The sequence below is a fragment of the Mastigoproctus giganteus genome, chromosome 1, assembly GCF_048544385.1.
Source record: "Mastigoproctus giganteus isolate SK-2022 chromosome 1, ASM4854438v1, whole genome shotgun sequence".
NCBI classification, from domain to species: domain Eukaryota; kingdom Metazoa; phylum Arthropoda; class Arachnida; order Uropygi; family Thelyphonidae; genus Mastigoproctus; species Mastigoproctus giganteus.
The window spans coordinates 234,392,211-234,412,956 of record NC_143575.1 but is presented as its reverse complement, the minus strand read 5'-3'; the positions used below and the strand labels follow the sequence as shown (position 1 = coordinate 234,412,956).

Genomic DNA, 20,746 nt, shown 5'->3' with positions numbered 1-20,746 from the left:
AAGTTCTACCTGAACTTTTCGTGCTAAAACCAAAAGTACTTGTACTAACAAAACAGGAAAAATGTAAAAAAAAATATATATATATATAACACTTTCCATATCACCTGTTCATCCCTTCTAACAGTTTGTCTTCTTCCTTGAATTTATTCAAACTACTCACCTCTACAACACCAGACGTGAGTTTGTTCCTACAATACTACCCACTGGCGGAAGGCATATTTCCGAACATCCAACTTGTAACCATTCTTCCTAGGTTTGAATTTATACCCCTCATGTGTGTTGCTTTTTATTGCCTTATGGCCAGATGTTTTTTATCACTTAGTGCTGGAATCAGAGTTATCGAAATAACTTCAAAACCAAATTTCCAGAAACACTTTCAAATTTATTTAAAAATTAAAAATTAAATTTAGCGCGGGGCATTTTAATATGTTTGATACAATGTAGCACGGCCCTGGAATGAAGATATATATAGCTAGGGTCTAAGAATATCAAAAGATAGCAAAAGACTCGATTACATCGAGTCTTTTGCTATCTTTTGTTTAATTTACAAAATCTTTTGCTATCTTTTGTAAATTTGTTTAATTGTTCTAAATTTTTAAGAAATCAGATTAAATGATGGCAAGATCTCTCGAATTGTTACCACATTTTTTTTTTTTTTTTTTTTGGTAACAAAAGTTGTTTATCACAACTTTTTTTTTAAGTTTAACGAGATTAAAAGAACTGGGATAATACAGGTAGAATGAACTATCTAAGATTACGAGATAAATAAATGTGGTAAGGGTTTTCTTAGGAAAACAGGAAGATAAGGAGTGGATTCTAAAAGCTGGCCCCAAATAGCTGGGGCCTTTTCCCCAGCTATTTGCGATCGGCATTTCCAGTCCTCTAAGGTGATGATTTATTTATGAAATGTAGTGGAAGAAAACATCGAACACCTGAGCATTTTGATACTTTTTTTGGTTTATCGGAAACAATATAAAGATACAAAATATTAAGGACACACTCATGCACATTGAAGGGTTTTGTTTGTTTTTTTTAACATTGACCTCCTTACACTAGAAATCTCCTCCACTGAATGCCTCGATAGTCTGGAGGAAAAGTGGAACACTCAGTTAGAGATGTGGAGTTGCTCTCGTCTTTTACTCCAGCATATAGACGAGATCTCATCGGCCATTTCTGTAAGTAGAAACAGAATCAATCAGATTGTGAAATAAAGGTTATATCACTCTACTCTATATTCTTTATAAATATAATAAGTTTAAACTTATTATATTTATTATATTTAAACTTATTATATTTATTATATTTAAACTTATTATATTATATTATACTTATTAAACTTATTATAAATATAATAAGTTTAAATATAATAAGTTTAAACCTGTTTTGAAACTACTTGCAGTTGAGTTATACAGATATTTAATTCAAAAATAACAAAGCGAGTGAACTGAAAACGAGATTCCAGGTGGACGAAATAAAATTATTGCGTACTCCTATAGGGACGAGAACATCTGGGTCAGATTACCAGTAGGGGCACGGTGACGTTCACGGGATCAGGAACATCTAATTCGTTATGAGAATGAAGAAAATGCCTTCTTGAAACCAAATCAATGGCCACGCATGAGGCACGGTGCTAGCACTAGGAAATAAATAGAAATGATGCAGTACGTTATAGATTTATCATCATTGCCATTGAAGTTGTTCAATTATTTCTAAAGAGTTATCAAAATCGTATCTATACAGTAGTCATTTATATGCCATTTCATGTATCACAGTGAAATGCTCTTATCTGTTCAATACTGAAACATCTCCCAAGTTTGTATGAGCAGTCAAACCGAGAGACTCAAACGTTCACTAAAGATGTCTTTTCGTTACGGTACAATATCTTATCACATACTGGATTAGCACACTATACTAATCTTCCAGCGAACCATTGGAAAGTTCTGAATGATTAATTGAAGGATTACTAACATGTCATTAGGAAGTTCATCTTCCGTATAACCGAAAAGTGGACTGGCAAGAAATTGATTCCAGATGGAAGATCACATGAAAGTGGCTTTCATAAAATGGAATCATCAACAACCACAAGACTGTGGTTCTTGATGATTCCATTGATTGTTGTTGATGCCTGTGACACTGTAGCTACAGGAAACAGTTATTTATTTTCTACCTTTGGCAATTATATTTCTTCAATAATTCTTGGACATCTGTATAGGATGTCCTTAGGTGGAAAGGCAATAAATAACTAGAGATCTCCCTATAGCTTGTAAGATCTCTTGATCTGAAAGTTCCTGGTCCTGCAGCGATTTTTATATTGAGAAAGAGATCAAAATTGATAGAATTAATTTAAGGTAAATATGGTGGTTGCTGAATGACAACGAATCCAGTACGATCGTGCACGCTTGCTGGACCTTCAAAAATGACTACCGACCATAACGCAACCTCAAATGTACGACATCTGACTGATTCTTCTAGTATAGTTTCCTTTAATTAATTTAATTAAAAATTCTCTGTAGGATACTATTATCAGGCTTTTTTTTTTTTTTTCGGTGCTTAAACACGGGGAAATCCACAAAAAGTATTTTTACGAAAAAAATCTTCTTAACAAAAACTGTAATGAAAAATTAAAGGAACTGTAAAATAAATATTATTTTTTAACGTACTTTATTTTTTATTTTAAAATATTTTAATATGCAAATTTGTCAGTAAAAGTATAAACAAAAGTTTCTCAACTAAATCACTTTTCTATTAGTTTAGGAAATTCTACCAAAATTTTTAGACCATAAGACGCACTTATTTTCTGAGTAAAAATGATCTAATTCATAGTTTAAAGGTTCCAACAAAACAGAAAACATAAATATATTTAATGATGTATTCTTAGCGATCAGTAGCGTCAGTACATTTTGAACTTACGGTGTCATTCATTTTTAGCTACAAAGCAACTTAGGCTATGAAGCGTCAATCGTCGCCGTCCTCCCCCATACCAGGTGGAAAAGGCCCAGATTCGAATCCCTTCGATGACGCGAAGAACTTTAGTGGGCCTTTTTTTTCACTCCGTGGCTGAGTTAGTCAGTCTCAGGCGTAGATAGCAAGGTTTTTTCCCCCAAGGGTTTTTTTCGTCCAGCAAACAGGCAAATCGACCAGAAAACACACGCAATTTACAGACAAAATAAATATTTGGGTAGACGTGTCCACGATGTTAAACAAACAAAAACACATAAAAATCCTCCGCATTGACGAGATTGGAAACCTTGGGCTTACGTTCAACTTAGATATCTAACTTGCTGATCATCATCATCATCATCAGCCATTTTCAATCCACTGCAGGATGAAGGACTATCCAGAAACTTTACTACCCACGAACTCGCGAATTTCATCTGTCCATTTCCGTTGTTGTCTTCCAGGTTTTCTTTTAGCTCCTCTTGGGTACTATTATGTTATTTTCTTAGTCTATCTGTCATTATGTTTTCGAACTATATGTCCTGCCCAAGTCCATTTCAGTTCTTTAGTTTTGATAAGAATGTCCTTTATTTGTGTTTCTCTTCTTATTCAACAATCTGATTCCTAATATAATTCATTCCATGCTTCGCTGTGCAGTTTCAGCTTCTCTTCCATTCTTTTGGTGAATGCCCAACTTTCACTTCCATAAATCATGGTGGGGTATACATTGGTTCATTGTTTTACGTTTCAGACAAATTGAGATATTGCTCCTGAGTATGTGACTATATTTCCTGAATGCTATTCATCCGAAATTTATTCTTCTCTTGACTTCCAGTCATTTATCATTATTACAGCTAATCGCTAGTCCAATATGAATCCACCCTTTTAGTGCTCCTTCAATGATTATATCCCTTTCGGTGGCATACTTGTTCATTACTTTTGTTTTAACAATATTCATCTTCAGTCCGAAATCCTTACTAACTCTGCATTGACTCCTTTCTGCGTCCAGTCCAATCTTCTGAAAGCTTCCTCAGGGCCAGAAGTAAACAACTTCGGAGATATTGTGTTTCCTTGTCGAACTCCTTTCTCAATTTTAAATTTGTTACTGTCTTTGTCTAGTCTAATAAAGGAGGTAGCGTTCTCATATATTTTCTTACAAATCCTAATGCGTGGGGTGTTTATGCCTTTTCTTTCCAGTGCCTGAAACATTGCCTTAAGGCTTAAGCTGTATGGAGTCAAATGCCGTTTCATAATTTCACAAATGCTAGGCACAATAGTGTTTTATATTCATTTGCTTTCTCTATTAGCTGCGGTATTACGTGAAGGTGATCCATAGTTGAGAATCCTGTCCTAAAGCTTGCTCTTTCGACTGATTCTCGTCAAGTATTCTTTCTAATCGGTTAGCAATGACCCTTGTGAACAACTTTTAGACGTGGAACAACGAGCTAATTAGTCTCTAATTTCCAATTTCTGATTCATCTCCTTTCTTATGCAGCTTTCTTATGCATTTGAACGTATTATGATTCACAGAAGGGTTTCTGATCAAAAACATTTGAACTTAATATTGGACTAATATTAAAATTCTCAAATTATGTAAAAACGGAACACGTAAAAGAAGATTTTTGCACGAATCTGACGAAATGGAAGCATGTTTTAGAACATTAGAACTAACACGATAATCTTGATAGTATTAACGTGTCCAATGATTTCAAACATATCTGGCTTGTTTGCGTTACATGTTTCAGAACTCTCAGTATTTCATTATAATAAAGCAACTAAGTGAAAAAGTAAATATGTTTTACTAATAAACTAGATTTAAGCCAAAAAATTATATAAACAAGTTCCTACTATTGAAAAGTTTTGTTCCAACAGATGTTGAAATAATGCTGATATTAAAAGCCACTTTTCATCACTTAGTTACATTTTGAAGTTACATATTCAATTGATAAGGATATTAAATTTTAAACATCTAAATTTCTTTCAATAATCTTCTCACCTTTACTGGATGCAAATAACTCGATTCCCAAGATAAACTTCTCGTAGGAGCTCTTTGAACAATTGTTTGACATTGCCCGCTGGGTTCCAGACTAAGAGAAAATTCTGTGGTCTATCAAAGAACAATACACAAAAATTATTGCTTATTTTTTATTTTTAGTTCTTTAGACAAGAAATTAGGATTTAGCTAATTAGTTAAATCATAACAGCGATAATTTTAAGGTGCAGTTCTAAGTTTTCTGGACATCAATGCTGTCATTCAGATATTTGTCTGTCAGAAATGATCTGTATCTTGATTTAACATTTTTTTTTCATACTAGAATAGAAAAACCGGCCTTTGCTTACATTTGCTTAATTTGTTTTATTTTATGTAACTTAATTCTTGCCCTGCTCTGTTGGCAAATTTATTTTTTCGATGGTGGCTTACTGGTCAATTTGACACAATTAGCCAGACAATGAAACGCTTTGATGACTGATTTAATTCGTTGAAATTACTCCAAGGACTGCTTAGGAGTAACTTCAACAGATCTTTACCTAACCTGCTGATCATGCATCCAAACGATTGATTGATAGGCGAATCATGGTATGGTGGTTGACTAACAGTTTCATTTGACCAATGATAAACCTTCTGGGAAATGTTAAATTCCATGTAACCGACAATTTCGCTACTTGGTTAAACATACAATGGTAGATGTGAAAGTGTTGAAACTCGGAGATGTTATAAAATCATCCCTACTTTAAAAAAATACCATAGATCACATCGAAAAACAATTATTTAATTGTAATCAATATATGGGATTAAAAAAAAAAACATTAGTTCGAAACTTGGTCACAGGAGGTGGCTAAGGGAGTTATTCACTCCAATAAACAAATTGGCTTTTGCGTTCTTTATAAAAATGAATAATGACTGGGATCGAAGGATACAAGTGCTCTCTTTTTCTTTGAAACCGTTAACAATCAAGAGCATTTAACGACAAATATTTTAGCCTATTGTGGATCAAACTTATTGTCCTCATGAGTAGCATAGGTGGTAAACCGCCATCCACCCACCGGCTGGAAAATATCCGAGTTCGCATCCTGCCTGACGCGAGGAATATTTATAGGCCTCTTTCACAAGGTGGCTGAGTTAGTCGGTCTCAGACGAGTGTAGCACGGTTTTTTTTTCTCCCGGAACCTCGGGTTCTTCGTCCAGCAAATAGCAAATCGACCACAGAACACGCTCAATTTACAAACATTTTATACGGCCAAAATGGCCTAAGTTACTGATGCATCTTAAACCCTACAACAACCAAAATTATTCCAGAGATTAATGAAATGTACTTTACCCTGAAGAAAAAATTTTATTCAGGATGGCGCATACTCCATAATAATAATAATATCGAACAACTACTATGAGAAACCTTCACAGAAAAACCGAATTATCAGTCGCCATTTTTCAACATTCTTGGTCTGCAAAATTGCCCGACCAAACTCCACAAAATTTTGGTTATGGGGGTTAGCTGAAGCACCCTGTTTGCGCTGATTTACCGTCAATTCTTTCAAATTTTGAGAACATAATCCGTTCGACAGTTACCATTCCATCGGAAATTTTGAAGGCGCCCGTGAAGAACACAATGTCCTTTGATTGCTTATTATGCAAATAATGATGGACGTGTGTAAATTTGTACGCACGTCAATAAAGATTAGTGAAAAAATTATTTTTCGCGCGCCCCATAGCGGTCAAATTTTGCACTAAATTTTTACCTGCCATACGATGATTTGACCCTAAGCTTCAAGCTTGATTAACCTCCCCCCCCGGCATAACTCATAATTTAAAACTCTTGGCTTCAGATTATTATCCCCTAGCATATGCTGCTGTTTCTAGGAGAAGTGTATGCTTCAGATTGATTTAAATAAAATAAAAAAAATAATAATGAGAATAATAATAATAATAATAATAAACTACATGTTTCACCAACACATCTTGTAAATTGTGAATGAATTCGACAAATTTCGAGAGAGAGAGAGAGAGAAAGTCCGATTCAATTAAATAATTGAAGCAAAACACGAATAAGTTCAACGAGATCTTTTATTTCTGAAAAATAAAAAAAAAGCTGCTTAACATTACTCAAAATCTGATTGGTGGCGTGCTATTATCATCATCTCGATTTGAAATGAATATCGAAAAGGATGACCTGATTTCATTGTATTAATGATACTGATTTTGAATTAATATTTTGATGCTTATTTCAAAATCATTTCAAGAAACAAATGATACTAGTAAAGAATTATTCCAGTAAACAATATTTGGGTCCTACAATAATTCGGGAATTTTGTCAATGATGTACAGGAATTTTGCTAACAGGGATAAGCGGATGATTATACCATTGTATAAGACAAAGGTCAGGCAACATCTTGAGTACTGCATACAGTTCTTGAGGCCTTGTTTTTGTAAGGATGTGGAAGTGTTGGAAGGAATACAGAGAAGAGCAACGAGATTGGTCAGGGAAACAAAGGGGTGCTCTTACCAAGAAAGACTAGTTCTGTCTGCAAATTGCAGTGTCTGGAGACTAAGCACCTGAGAGGTGATCTGATTGAGGTGTTTAAAACTTTGAATGGATTGAGCAAGCTCAGTACGGATGGGGTTCTTTCTTTTGCTCAGACTACACATATGCGCTGGCACAAATTCAAATTGAGGACGGACTGTTGCAGAATAGATGTGCGGAAGTTGCTTTTAGTCAGCGGGTGGTTGATCGCTGGAACAAACTAATGCTAATGCTAATTCGGTGAGTACGACAATTTGGCGTTTGCGCCTCAATTCGTTGTATCACACAGAGATCAAAAATTAACAAAATCAATGCAGGTTTAAGAAACAAGCGAAATTTTGGTGACTAATAAAGGAGGAATGCAGAGATTTAGAAAAAAGAAAATAATACATTTTTATCCATTTATTTTGCATAAAAGGATTCACACCGATCTTTACCATAGACAGGCTGGAAATTGTGTACGTGACTACTTCAGCATGACAGTCCATATTGTAACACCTTTAATTCGGATATTTTTTAAGGCAGGCTTCCCTTTCATTTTTTTTAATTAGGTTTACTTGCCTACTCTTAACCTCTTCACAGTACTAGCCTACTACTACTTCTTTCAATAAAAACAACTATAGCGCGGGTTGAAAACCGACATCAGAAGATGCACAGCACCCAGCCGGCATCCATTAATGAACTCTACTTTTGGTCTCTGGAACAACTCCCCCCCACCATCCATGTGTATTTCTAAAAAAAATGCAATTTACAGAAAATAAAGTAAAGTGCGAACAAAATTCTCTTCTATTGCAATTTTTAACCTTTCCTTGCCACTTTTTAATAGGATCTTCTAAAAAAACAGTAGAATGCGCATTAAAAAACGAAGATGGATAGCACACTCCATCAAAAATAATGGAATACAGTTGCTAAATGAAATAAAATATGGAATGGAGGAATACAGAAATAATTAGTAATAGTTGAATAATAGTTTTAATAATAATAATAGTAGTAGGATGGTTTTTAGGAGCATCAGAGACTAGGGCCATATTGCTCCATATATACTCTCTGTAAATTGCGTGTGTTTGTTGTTCATTTTCTGTTTGCTGGACGAAAAACCTGAGTTTCCTGGAGAAAAAAAAATGGTACCTTCCCCTGAGACCGAATAATTCATCAACAATGTGAAAAAGGCCCATAAAAATTCCGACGTCATCGACGGGACTCGAATTCAGGTCTTTTCCACCCGGTTTGGGCAGGACGGCGATTTTTCAACTGTGCTACTCACGAGGGTATAATAATAACAGATGGTATCTCTGTCATACATACGACTCCCAAGAAAGTTTATGCAATAAGAATATAAGAACAGCGATTTTCACTGCTGGGAATGGATAAAGTCATAAGTAAGTTTAAGGCAGCGAAAAGAAAACATTTTACGTACGTTTCCAGTGTCTTCTTGGCCCAATAATCTCATAAGATGCGAAATATATGTTGTAGCCAAAATGAGCACATCCAGTTTTGACAGCTTCGTATTCGGAGGAACGTAAGGTAGCGACCTCTGTAATGTCTGAAATGCATTACGTAAACTCTTCACTCGGGTCCTTTCCCGGGCAGCGTTTCTGGAGGTTATCATTCTGTGTTTATTGCTGGATCCGCTCTTGCCATCTGCAAAGAAAGAGAATAGATTATTTAAATATGAAGAAGTTGTCGAGTCTATAAATTAAGAGCAAAAATCGAAAGCTTTGTTCTCAGTCTCTATGTAACCAAGTGTGGTAATGCTTCTAAGAATAAAGATAAAGTACTTACGACAAGAAAGCAGGGCTCAGACACGCCCAAATTATATACACTATCATCCCAAAAGTCATGGGAGAATTGTAAGTTATGAGCAAATTATGTATTTATTAAAAGAAACTGATAATGGGTTGGCCAACTTTGGTCGCATTGAGTGCTTCAATACGTCAAGCATAATACCACCAGAAAACGGTTTAACTTTTTTAAAGCATTCACGAGTTCCACTAACGAAGAGGGGCGTCTTGGTTTTGTCATAATGTTACGTTCTAGTTCATACCAAAGATGTTCAGTTGGATTGAGATCGGCCTCTTTGCTGGTCACCGCAATGTTCTGATATTATTCTCTTTAGACCATATGTTCGCTATTCTTGCTTTGTGACATGGAGTGTTGCCATGCTGGAAGGTGTAAAGGCCTCATCCATCAAAGTGCCACAGTGTAAGGGCGCAATGATTTTTTCAAAACACTGCCATACCACGAAAAATACTTCAAGATTCTATATATCTCTTTGATTGGAAAAAATGCTCCGATGAAGAAGGTTTTAACTAATTAATTAATTAAATTAGAAGGTTATTAAAAATTAATTAAATTATTATAAATTGTATAATCTGCCTCAACTATAGATATATGAAGTGCGTCGATCTCATATTCTGGATTCATTTCACAACGAGTTGCCTTAGTACTGCACTCAGTATTGTTGGGATGGAAGACACCGCCGCCGTGAGTACATGTCTTGACAACCCGATAATCAGTTGCTTAATAATGTAGAAATTTTAAGATCAGCAAATTGGAGGCAAAGACCTCGGTCTGCACAAGGCATTAGGCAAACTAAGTTTGCCATATTAATTAATAACTGCTAAATACTGGCTCTTCCATAAAGGCTAAAAATAGATGGTTCGCGTAGACTGCAAGAAAACTTCGGCATACATCTCCTTGAGGTTTGGAAGAAAGGGGGGGATATCGATTATATAGTTCCCTTAAGGCGCCAGTTGCTGGTAGCTAGTCTAGGGATCTATGAGTAGTATTTTGGCATGATCTTTTAAAGTGAGTGAATATTATAAGTGAACTATAGTGGCCATTCATCCTGCTGCCCACTCCCGATACTTCCAGAGATGGATAATCCTATCTATAAAAGGTGATGCTCCAATTCACAAAAGTTCCTCTTTCACACTTAACAACCCCATCTATTACGCAGTCACGAAAATAGAATTATCTGAATTTACCACTTTTTTGCAGAAGTATATATCATTCCACTTCGGCGATATTGTATCTCGTGGTCAAACTCTAGGCGCACATGCCCTTAAGATGGGCAACTGCCTTAAAGGACATATGCCTAGGGTCAGAAAAGCACAAATTAATACCGATGTGTTTACAAGTTAATACATGCATATTTTTACACAAATATACGTTGTTTGTTAGTCAAATTTAATAACTAAGGATTTGTTTATTTCTTCGTCAGGAGAAAATAGTTCATGGAATAAATTCCAGGGGCTCACATCTGGTGAGTATGGGCTTGGCACACCCTGGGTCCTGATCTGGATATCATCATTCTTCTCTTTCTTTGTAATTCCCTTCTACTTCTGATTCTTATTTTTTCTCATGTTCTTCATTTTCTTACACCAAACACGCATCGTTGAGGCATCGTTTACAGAGAAATCAGTTTTCAGTACAGCACTGAGCAGCCAACAACGAATGAAACGAGTGAATTAATCATTAAACTATCCCATACACGTATATTTTTTGTTTTTTTTTTTAAAGTATACTTGGCTCCTTCGACAAAAGAACACAGCAGTTATTGCTTCTGACTGCTGTAGATCATGGGGCTGGTCTAGTGCGTAGTGCAAAGAAAAAGGATTTCTTCATGCCTTACCCCAGTTTTTCTCAAACTTGTGTCACTCCAATTACACCTAAAGAGTGATTTCCATGGAACTCAAAGGAATTTTTTCTAATTCGAGGCTGTTGTTTTTGTAGAAGATTTTATGTGCCTCGGCGACTAAGGCCGTATTGCTCCCGTTTGCTATTAAGTGCATCGATCCCGTGCTGAGGAGAACCCCCAGCCACGAGCCGCTCCGGTATTGCATTATGCACCCTAAATGCTTCACTCTTTTAAATGAAAACACTAAAAACAGAATCAAAATACTATTCACTTAATTTTTTTACGTTATATAATGCACAATGTTTTTATGCAACAGATATTATACATTACTAAAGGAAGAGGATACGTTCCTGAAAAATACTGAGGTTGGCAAAAGTAAGGTCCAACAGAAAATAGGGATTAGGGAAAAACAATAAATGTGCCTTGAATAAAAAAAAAATAAATTGCATATAATATATGCAATTTATATAATAATAAAATATATCTGTGCGTGGACAGACGAGTGCGTCATTGATAGATAGAGTAGACCAGTGGCGTATCCAGGTATCATCGTGGGGGCATGGCGACCAGGCTTTTGAGGTTTTTTAGAACGCCCCCTGCGTTCTTTTCCTTTAATTTCAAATTTTTGGTTAAGGGAGGCCATATTCCCCTTCTGCCCACCTCTGAATACGCCCTTGGGTTAGACTACATTACGAGCAGTTCCCAGTGGTAGAGGATACCAGGATCGGCTTCAATTGCGCCTCCAATTAGGTCATCGTGGGTAGCATTTTGGTCGAATCATTGTCCTCCCCACACCGGCTGGAAAAGACCTGAGATCGAGTCCCATCGATGACATGAGGAATTTTTATAGGTCCTTTTCACAATGTGGCCCAGTTAGTCAGTCTCAGGAGAGGCTAGCACAGTTTTGTCTCCCGGAAATTTGAGTTTTTCTTCCAGCAAACAGAAAATCGGCCACAGGACACACGCAATTTACAGACAGTATACACGGAGTAATATGGCCTTAGTCGCTGATGCTCCTAAAACCCTACAAATAACAACAACTTAAAATAAATTAATTCTCTGAAAAAATTTTTTAAAAATGTTTAGCGTAGTACCAAGTTAAATAACATTTGCAGCTAATTTATTAATATATTTACTAAAATAAATATATTTTTAGCTATCGATTTATAAAGATTACTGCATACATTTATCCACTGAATTTTTACTTTGGAAGAAGATTAAATAAGATTATAATAAGAAACTAAAATGAATTAAAATAATAATAAAATAACTGAAAATACTAAAGTTATGGCCATCCTAAAAGCCTAATGACCTCCAATAGAATAATTCCCCACCAAAGAGCACCACAAACTATATGCCCATAGGATTAACAAAATTTGGAAAAACATACCAAACTGCTAAAAGCTTTTGGAAACTACACGATGTTATTGCGAAGAGGCCCAATAAGTACTCTCAAAAATAATTTGGGAAATAATTATTGATTATGTTTGTAAATAATAAAATAATTAAATGAGAACTCAGCTGCAAATTCAGATCGATTATCCTCATTCGTATAGCAGAGTTATTTCATTTTATATATTAAAATGTCTTTATTTAATTTTTGTTTCATGTTCATAATGCCTCATTTAAGTTTAAAATAATCTTCATCCCTGAACAGCATATCAAAGCTGAATTCGCAATGACAACGAAGCCTACATCGAGAAAGAAATGTCCAGGATATGAAGCTGACGCCACAAATTAGGACCATATAGTAAAAAAAACAGATCAGTCCAGAAACAATATAGTAAACATTCAGGGATACTCGAATACTGAATCCTGTGGACTTCATCATGAGTAAATCATGGACAGTCCTCGGAAATTAACGCATCGATTTTCATGAAAAACAGGGTGTGTTCAAGACCAATGCAAGCGGAATATTTGGAGTTGAATTGAAAAGTTTCTTGCAAAACCTATATACCGAAAAAATTAACACTAGTTTCTGAAGTGTGTCGCATCTGATGATGCTGTTGAATTGCCACAATAATCAGTGGGATTCCGACATCTATGGGAAAATAAAATGATCTCCTCCCAAGTCTACACCAGCTAGTTTTCTTCTCGAAAGCTGAAGTTAAGTATTTTAGTACTTTGCCAACAATCAAGAAATTATTCTGACATAAGAGGACCTCAAAGACAGAGTATAAAGCAACCTTAGAGTAATATACAAATAAGATTTTATTGGCAAAAGAGAGAGTTTAATAGGCAACAAATTTGTCTTCATACACAATAAAAATAACTATATTAATAAATCATAATGCTTACCTTCGGCTTGAGAAACTTTCTTGCGACTCCAATTTCTCTGTGTGCGTATCCTGTCAGAAGGATTGACAAGGAAAGGCTGTTCCAGTTCAAGTAAAGCAACATCCATTACGGGCAGTTCTAAAGTGTTCATATGAAGTGGGATTCTTTGGTGAAACTAGAGAAGAAAGGAGTAGAACTAAGTTACTGGCGAACAACAGTGTAATTTAACAAGAGAAAAGTATCACCTGTGACAACCGCATCAGTATTCAAGCAGCCGATGAGATCCTTAGTTAAATGGAATCTAAATATTAATTAAACATTCCAACTCAAAGTTCTCTACCGAACAAATATAGTATCATCGTTATTGTACTTTTTTCTTTTTTCCCTAATCCAAATTTCAAGTTGCCTTTAGCTTGGTATTTTGAAATCCTATTCCCGTGAGAATGTCAATGGTATTGCGCAAAATATTTAAATAACAGAATCGAATTTCTGATCATTTCTGAAAATATGTTTTTTGAATATTTTACTATTAGGAAAATTGCAAAAATATTCTCTATCAAAGAACAACTTAGCGAGTCTCTTAGAGAAAGAAATTTTAAACTTTTTTTTTAATTCTAGAAGTAAATAAAACCTTTCAGTTACAAATAATCGTATTACGAGTAGCAAAAAGCTGTCATTGAGTTAGAAATTAGGTAGTTTACTTACAAACAGAGGAATAGCGTCTTTCTAAACCAATGATGATAAATAAACCAATTACCTGTGTCCCGAGGTCCACTTCTGTGTCCACTGGAAGGCGGTCCGTGTCGTTCTGCCCCATATATCTACTTGTCGGCTGACTGCAAGAGGGTGCGAAAACACCTCCGCCTCGGTGGGATAGGCGGAGTCTGTAATATAACACTAATGACGAATTAATTTGGATGGCGCAGTGGTTTGTGGCGGCGCCAGCTTTGACAAGTCGGTCGTCCCATTAAGTGGCCCGTGGAGGTGTCATCCCCCAAACTCTCCCTCAAGAATCGGAGCTCCCCTTGAGAGGTTTGGAATCAGAGACCACTGGCCACTGCTGACCACGAGAGTTACGAGAAAAGAGCTGACCGTCATTTGGGTGACGTCAGGAACAAGACTGACTACGGTGATCGATACGATCGAGGTCAGAGGCCAAGTAAGCCACAATTAAACTTGCCCGTGTTCAACAAACAAGATCAATTGATGAGATCAGTTACGGGAAAATCTTTGAAATCTTGTATCTGGGGAAGGGGGGTCATTGAAGGACTTTTGGCGGAGAGGGAAGGAGCAGGGGTCTTCTAACTCTGCACGCGTAAAAGTATACACACATGTTATATAGGGATAGCACATGTGAGAAGGTAGGAAGGGAGGGGTGGGGATTGAGAATGTGTTTCAAGATAACGTAGAACCCTTAAGTTGAGATGATCCACTTCTCTTTAGCAATTATGTTTTGGACCACCTACTTAGCAAATTCAAGACCAAGTACTCGTTTAAACAGCAGATGAGTTCTATTAGCCACTATTTCTTTTATCTTCGTGGTGTTTATAAGAGTACCTCAAAAGTGCGTTAGTAAATTCTGTACAATCGAACTTTATTCAGTATTTTTAAATTTCAGAACGGAAAAACAAAGTCCAGGAGACTGACCAGTTGCTTAATTAAAGGATTAATTCTGATTTTTATTTAGTAAAATGAAATTAAAATTACTATTTTTAAAATTACGTCAGAATTTTCAGGAGAAAATACAAAATTACAAAAAAATGTAAAGATTTAAAAATATATATATAAAATTAAATATAAAACCATAAAATCTTGTTAATGATCGACTAACGCGACCACAGTACAAAAGCCCCGTAAAAATTTCTTCCTCTATAGTCGGGAGTCGAACCCAGACCTTCCCCACACGGTGTGGAAATATAAATTAATTTATGGATTCATAATATATGTATTAGTTTGACACTAATAAAAGTCTCTTACGCTACTGATGGAGTGGCATAATTTTAATGTACAAAAACTTAACCAGAAGGGAGTTTAACCAAAACGTTTCTATCTTCTTAAATATCCCGCTGCTTACAACCCATCATGCACGAAACAAGATAGGCGTGGGAGTAATCAGTAAAGGACCTGTCAGTTGGTGGTGACAAATATTGATTGATATTTCTAGTGTTGACAATGGTGATGGAGCATTCTATCTTTATGTTCACAGCGGTCCCCTCTAAGATTTAAGTAATTAAGGAGTTGAAGTTACATGAACTACTGTTCTTAAGGCTTGAGAAAGTAGATCGTAGCCCTTGTGGGTAGCACAGTTGGTAGGATCGCTGTCCTCCCCATACCGGGTGGAAAAGACCTGAGTTCGAGTCCTGTCGATGATGGCAGGAATTTGTCTGGACTTTTTTACAACATGGATGAATTAGTCGGTCTCAGGAGAGGGTAGCATGATTTTCGCTCCCGGAAACTCGGGTTTTTCATCCAACAAACAGAAGTGTTGGACGAAAAATAAACCAATTTACAGACAATACACACGGAGAAATATGGCCTTAGTCGCTGATGCTCCTAAAAACCCCTACTACTACTATTACTACTGGTAGATCGTGATATTGTTTAAGAAAGTACAAGATCTAATAAGTCATAAGTAGGTCTTAATGTTTCTACTTTGCTGAAGAACTAACACTGATTGTTAATTGATAAAAGATAGCACTATTAAGTTACATGTAATGTACTGATCTCGTATTATAAGATAATATGGAACGAATGACCGCAGAGCAAATAAAGACATCCAGGTGGGGTGGATCAGTACAGGTGAAGCGGGAACGGTGGCTGTAGTTTCTGTGCTGTGAACAACATGGGAAAGTTCAAATGATCCAAGCGCCAAGATTATGAGGGCAGAGTGGACAATCTGCGAATACTTACTGTTATTTGGCAGCCATGCACAAGACAGATTAGCGTCTGATATAGTGCCACTCGCAACTCAAAACTTCACATAGATCGGTTGCATCGGTCCATGTGTGGGAGTACCAGAACACCCACCCAGTCACCTTCCTCAAAAGTGATTGGCCACAATAGCCGTTGTGTCACTAAACAACATCGTTCCAACAACAACGACATCAAAGGTGATCGCTTTCATTGGGATGATAAGATAAAGGAGACCACACACAATGGTTTTAACAACAGTTTCACGACGAAGATTTGGTAATGCGATGTGATCGATGTCTTAAAGCCGTGCTTACTTTTAACCAAGTGTGTTTGAGCTGTTTATTCCAAAGTCGATGTTTAATATGAAGAAGAGAAGAGTGGTAATATAATCAATAAATCATGATGATTATATTACCACTAGCTCAACGTTCTAAGAATTTAAAAATTGCTTAGTTTATATACAGAAACAAATGAATCTAACCCAGCCGATTAAGATTTAAAGTACTGCCTTGCAATATTAGTCAATTATTATCCTTAATTTGGTGATAACGGCATACCCCCGTTTTATGAATTATGATTTATTTGGTAATAATATTTTTTGAAACGTCAACTCTATTCAAAGGTATTTGAGAATGCGTAATATGAGTTTTAAGATTCAGTACTACGAATGCCCATTTAGTACACATCTACAATGTGCAAAGGATTCACTTTAATTTAACAGGAGGTAATCTGGATTCTATGACCGACTTGGCTACGATATTTGTGATCCAAATGGATCGCAGTATGTCGTGATGATGCTTATAAAGGCCATAAATAAAGTTCCAGTTATTATCTTATTTAAAAAGTAATTGAATCAAAAGGATCAAGAATAATTGAGGGGGAGGATATCTACGTCTGAAGAGCACACATGAAACTTTTATCCACTACCTTACTGGTTCAACTAGTATCGTTGTGCTTATAATATCCTGGTCTACGATTATTTGCGCAAACGCATGAATTACTTAATTTTGCATTTAAAAATTAACTCATTAAATTCCGGTTAACATCATAAACTCGATTTTTGATTCAAACCTTTCGAATGATATGTGATTTATCAGTGTAGGTGAAAAACTCGAGGCCAGTATCGTGAAAAAACATATTCAAGAATGACTTTGATAATGTATAATAGATTCGGCTCATGAATAGGGTGCTCTTTTGTTTTTTTTCAGGGATGAAAATTGGTACAAAATGAATTCTGGATATGAAAAACTACGGACAAAATGCACTTCAAAAAAAAAAAAAAAAAAAAATCGGGACATTTTTGGGACCCGTCTATAAAAGACAGGGTGATTTTATTTTTGGCCCAAGTAAAATTATCAGTCAGTTAATTGTAAGAACACAAAAATCCTAATACAGGTACGATTATCATGTATCACGACATAAGAAAACATTAAATACAAAAACACAAAAGACAAATATGTTTTACATTAAAAACACCAGATAATTCTATTCATAACTATTAGACGTGTTTTATACTAGCTCCTATTCTGTTTAGAAGATTTTCTGTTTTTATAAAGAAAAACATTTCAAACAAGTCGATTTGTAATTAGTTGCCACTATAAGCCTTAAAATCTTGCTCTTCTGGCCTGTATATATATATATATTAAAAAAATATATATATATGCAGAATACATGGAGTGTGGAAAAGGCCTGGGTTCGAATTTAGTCTCCATACGAGGAATTTTTATCAACTTTTTCACAACGTGGCCGAGTTAGTCGGCCTCTTCCATACTCTGTATGACAATCTCCAGATTTTTTCTCCCAACAAATAGCAAATAGCATATACGACCAAAGAATGCACGATATTATAGGCACATACTGATATTCCATAACCTTTGTTGTTTTGGCGCTTAATATGCTCCACCATGTGATGGCCTCCATAGCCGAGTGGTGAGTAGTGCGAGTGAAGTAGCATGAGTCTTTTGTAGATCGGGGTTCAAGCCACTGACTGCTAAATACGGTCGATCTGCCAATCCGCACTGGACCAGCGTGGCAGATTATGGTCCATTTCCCTCAACATGAATCGTTGAGTAGGCTTCCATCCTACCGTGGATTGATAATGGCTGCAGTTTATGCTCCACCACCTTTTCAGTATTGCATTACTTGATCACATCCTTTTAAAGAACGGTGTCCGTTTTTCTTTCTCTTAGCAACTCTAAGAAAATGGGTGCGAAAAACTGAGAAACACTTTATTTCTTCATTGGAATACTCCAATTATTCATTGGAACACTGTTTACTAAAAGAACAATCGTTCGAAGAATGTGAAATCAAGTTTCAAATGAGATGAGGAGACGTCTCAAAATCTGAACGTCCGGACAACCTATGAGTCATAAAGAATCCAACTTGATGTGATTAATGAAACTGAATTAATAAAAAGACAAGAGTATGAGAAGCCTCAAAATAGGCGCACTTATTTTATAGATTCCACATTTTATGCGAAATTTAATTGACAGTTTAATCAGTTTTCCATCAGCTAATATAATCGCCCAGAGCATGATGAAATATTTCAAACATTCCTAATAAGGATCCAAATCAAATCGACATATTAATAATTTTCTCTATTCATGATAACATTATCTAATCTTAAAATTAATGGAACCGATCATTAATATGAAGAGGTAGGAAGTTACTAATATTGTTGCTGTAGTTAATAATTACAGTACTTTTTGTTTACTGGTATACAGGTACATTGCATCCTGCATTCACATAGACGGTAATTCGATTTCGGTATGGATAAACGTCGTGAGTTAACAGACTTTGAAAGATGGATGATAGTGGGTGCACGACGCATGAGTCACTCTATCGCGGAGGTGGTACAGAAATTATTTGACAGTATCAAGAATTTCCGGAATAACATCTCATCGTGGACAGCGCTGTGGGCAGAGAAAGCTGGTGGATGAACTTGGCCGTCGACGTCTGTCTCGCATTAATTCAGCCAACCGGAGAGCGACAGTGGCACAAATCACCGCCGACTTCAACGACGGAAGTACCAGAAACGTCTCCACCAGGACTATCAGGCGATGATTAGCCGCAATAGGTTATGGGAGCCACAGACCCACCAGAGCCCCATTGCTAACACCACGACACAGAACTCTACGCCTCAAATGGGCGAAAGAACATCTCCACTGGACTTTGGATGATTGGAGACTGGTCTCCTGGTCCTATGAGTCCCGTTTCCAATTTATTCATCCCTATTTTGTGAGAAGTGAGGCAGCAAGAAGGGAGGGAGAACACATAAGCCAGAGGTTTTTTAGGGGGTGTTCCCTTTGAAAAAGATATGAATAACGGTACAAACATCTGAAATTGTGCAGGTGTTATTCAACAGATAAATCAAAAATAAGTCGGACATATTTCTGCATTTCATTACAGAGACCTTCGAAAACCAACCACATGTGTCACGTGGTTTACAACAGTATTTATAACTACATTGTGAACACTTCTACAATAAGAGGTATGAAAGAAAATATGATGAAATAATTGCTTACTGTTACAAGCTTTTTGACAACTATTTCTTCAACTTGTTTACATAATTTCCAAACTGGCATGCATTTCCCCTATGCTATTAAACATAGAGGAAGTGCATTGGGGAATGCAAAGTTCAGGAGTTGAGCGGAAGGTGATTTACATCAAACATCCCTGGTGATGTGTTCAGTTAGGAGCTTTTTGAACCGGTTTAGTGAAATGGCATTTTTGATATTTTCGGGAAGATTGGAAGGTCGCTCTAGTTAAGTTGATCAGAAAGCCGGATAAGCCTTTTTGAACGGCTTGATCGTACAGGTCGATCGCTCTGCTGGCTAATTTGGGTAAATTGCTAGAGAGACTAATGGCCATTAGGTTGAATAACCTACTGGTAGAACAAGATCTGCTTTCAAGGAGTCATATGGGTTCTGTCTCGGATGTTCATGCTAGGATGCTCTTGTGGACTTTGTATCTTCAGTTCAAAACTCTGTACATAAATATACCCTGGACGTTTTCATCGACTTCGAGGGCGCCTTCGATTCCTTTTGGTGGGAGAGCGTCCTGGAGCGTCTGCGATCGGCTAGGTGCTCCAACCACTTTTACTTTTTAATCCGTAATTACTTTGCCAATAGAACCATAATAGTCAAGGCTAAACATAGCCAAGTATCAAGATTAGTATCTAGAGGGTGCCCACAGGGGTCTATATTGGCTCCTTTTACATGGAACATGGTGCAGCAGCAGCGGATCTCCCGTTCTTTCGATAACGTCAAAATAATTAATGGCGTATGCAGACGATCTCACCATCTTGGTAAATGGTAACTCTAGGGCCGAACTTGAAACTACTGCAAATTTTGTTCTCCAGGATCTCCACGATTGGACTGTTACCAGCTTAAATAAGCTGGTAACAGTCTTAAAATCTTAAAAATCTTATTTAAAATAAACTTAAAATCAGCTTTTCAAA

At 36.3% G+C, this 20,746-nt stretch overlaps 2 protein-coding genes across 2 annotated transcripts in view; one reads left to right on the top strand and one right to left on the bottom strand.

Annotated features, from left to right (window-relative positions):
• Window positions 1-930: 930 nt before the first annotated feature.
• On the bottom strand, window positions 931-14,411 carry LOC150091649 (transcription factor 23-like). The gene is made up of 5 exons (XM_090384962.1): window positions 14,132-14,411; window positions 13,396-13,549; window positions 8,875-9,098; window positions 4,934-5,044; window positions 931-1,173 (listed from the first exon to the last, which is right to left on the bottom strand). Exons 1-5 carry the CDS (start codon window positions 14,189-14,191, stop codon window positions 1,048-1,050), a joined length of 675 nt encoding a protein of 224 aa, XP_090241088.1. The 5' UTR covers window positions 14,192-14,411; the 3' UTR covers window positions 931-1,047.
• The window catches only part of LOC150091646 (vitellogenin-6-like), a 101,658-nt gene continuing 94,680 nt past the window's right edge, over window positions 13,769-20,746 (top strand). The window contains exon 1 of the mRNA XM_090369137.1: window positions 13,769-13,826. The gene's annotated coding sequence lies outside the window, so the exon portion shown is untranslated. The remainder of the gene's footprint in view (window positions 13,827-20,746) is intronic.

Bases quoted from the DNA above. Each gene is read 5' to 3' on its own strand.
- LOC150091649 (XM_090384962.1), bottom strand. From the start codon at position 14,191: ATGGGGCAGAACGACACGGACCGCCTTCCAGTGGACACAGAAGTGGAC. The intron at 13,550-14,131 runs GTAATTGGTTTA...TTTCTTCTCTAG, and splicing joins AAGTGGACCTCGGGACACAG to TTTCACCAAAGAATCCCACT. The intron at 5,045-8,874 runs GTACGTAAAATG...GTTCTTTGATAG, and splicing joins GCCAAGAAGACACTGGAAAC to ACCACAGAATTTTCTCTTAG.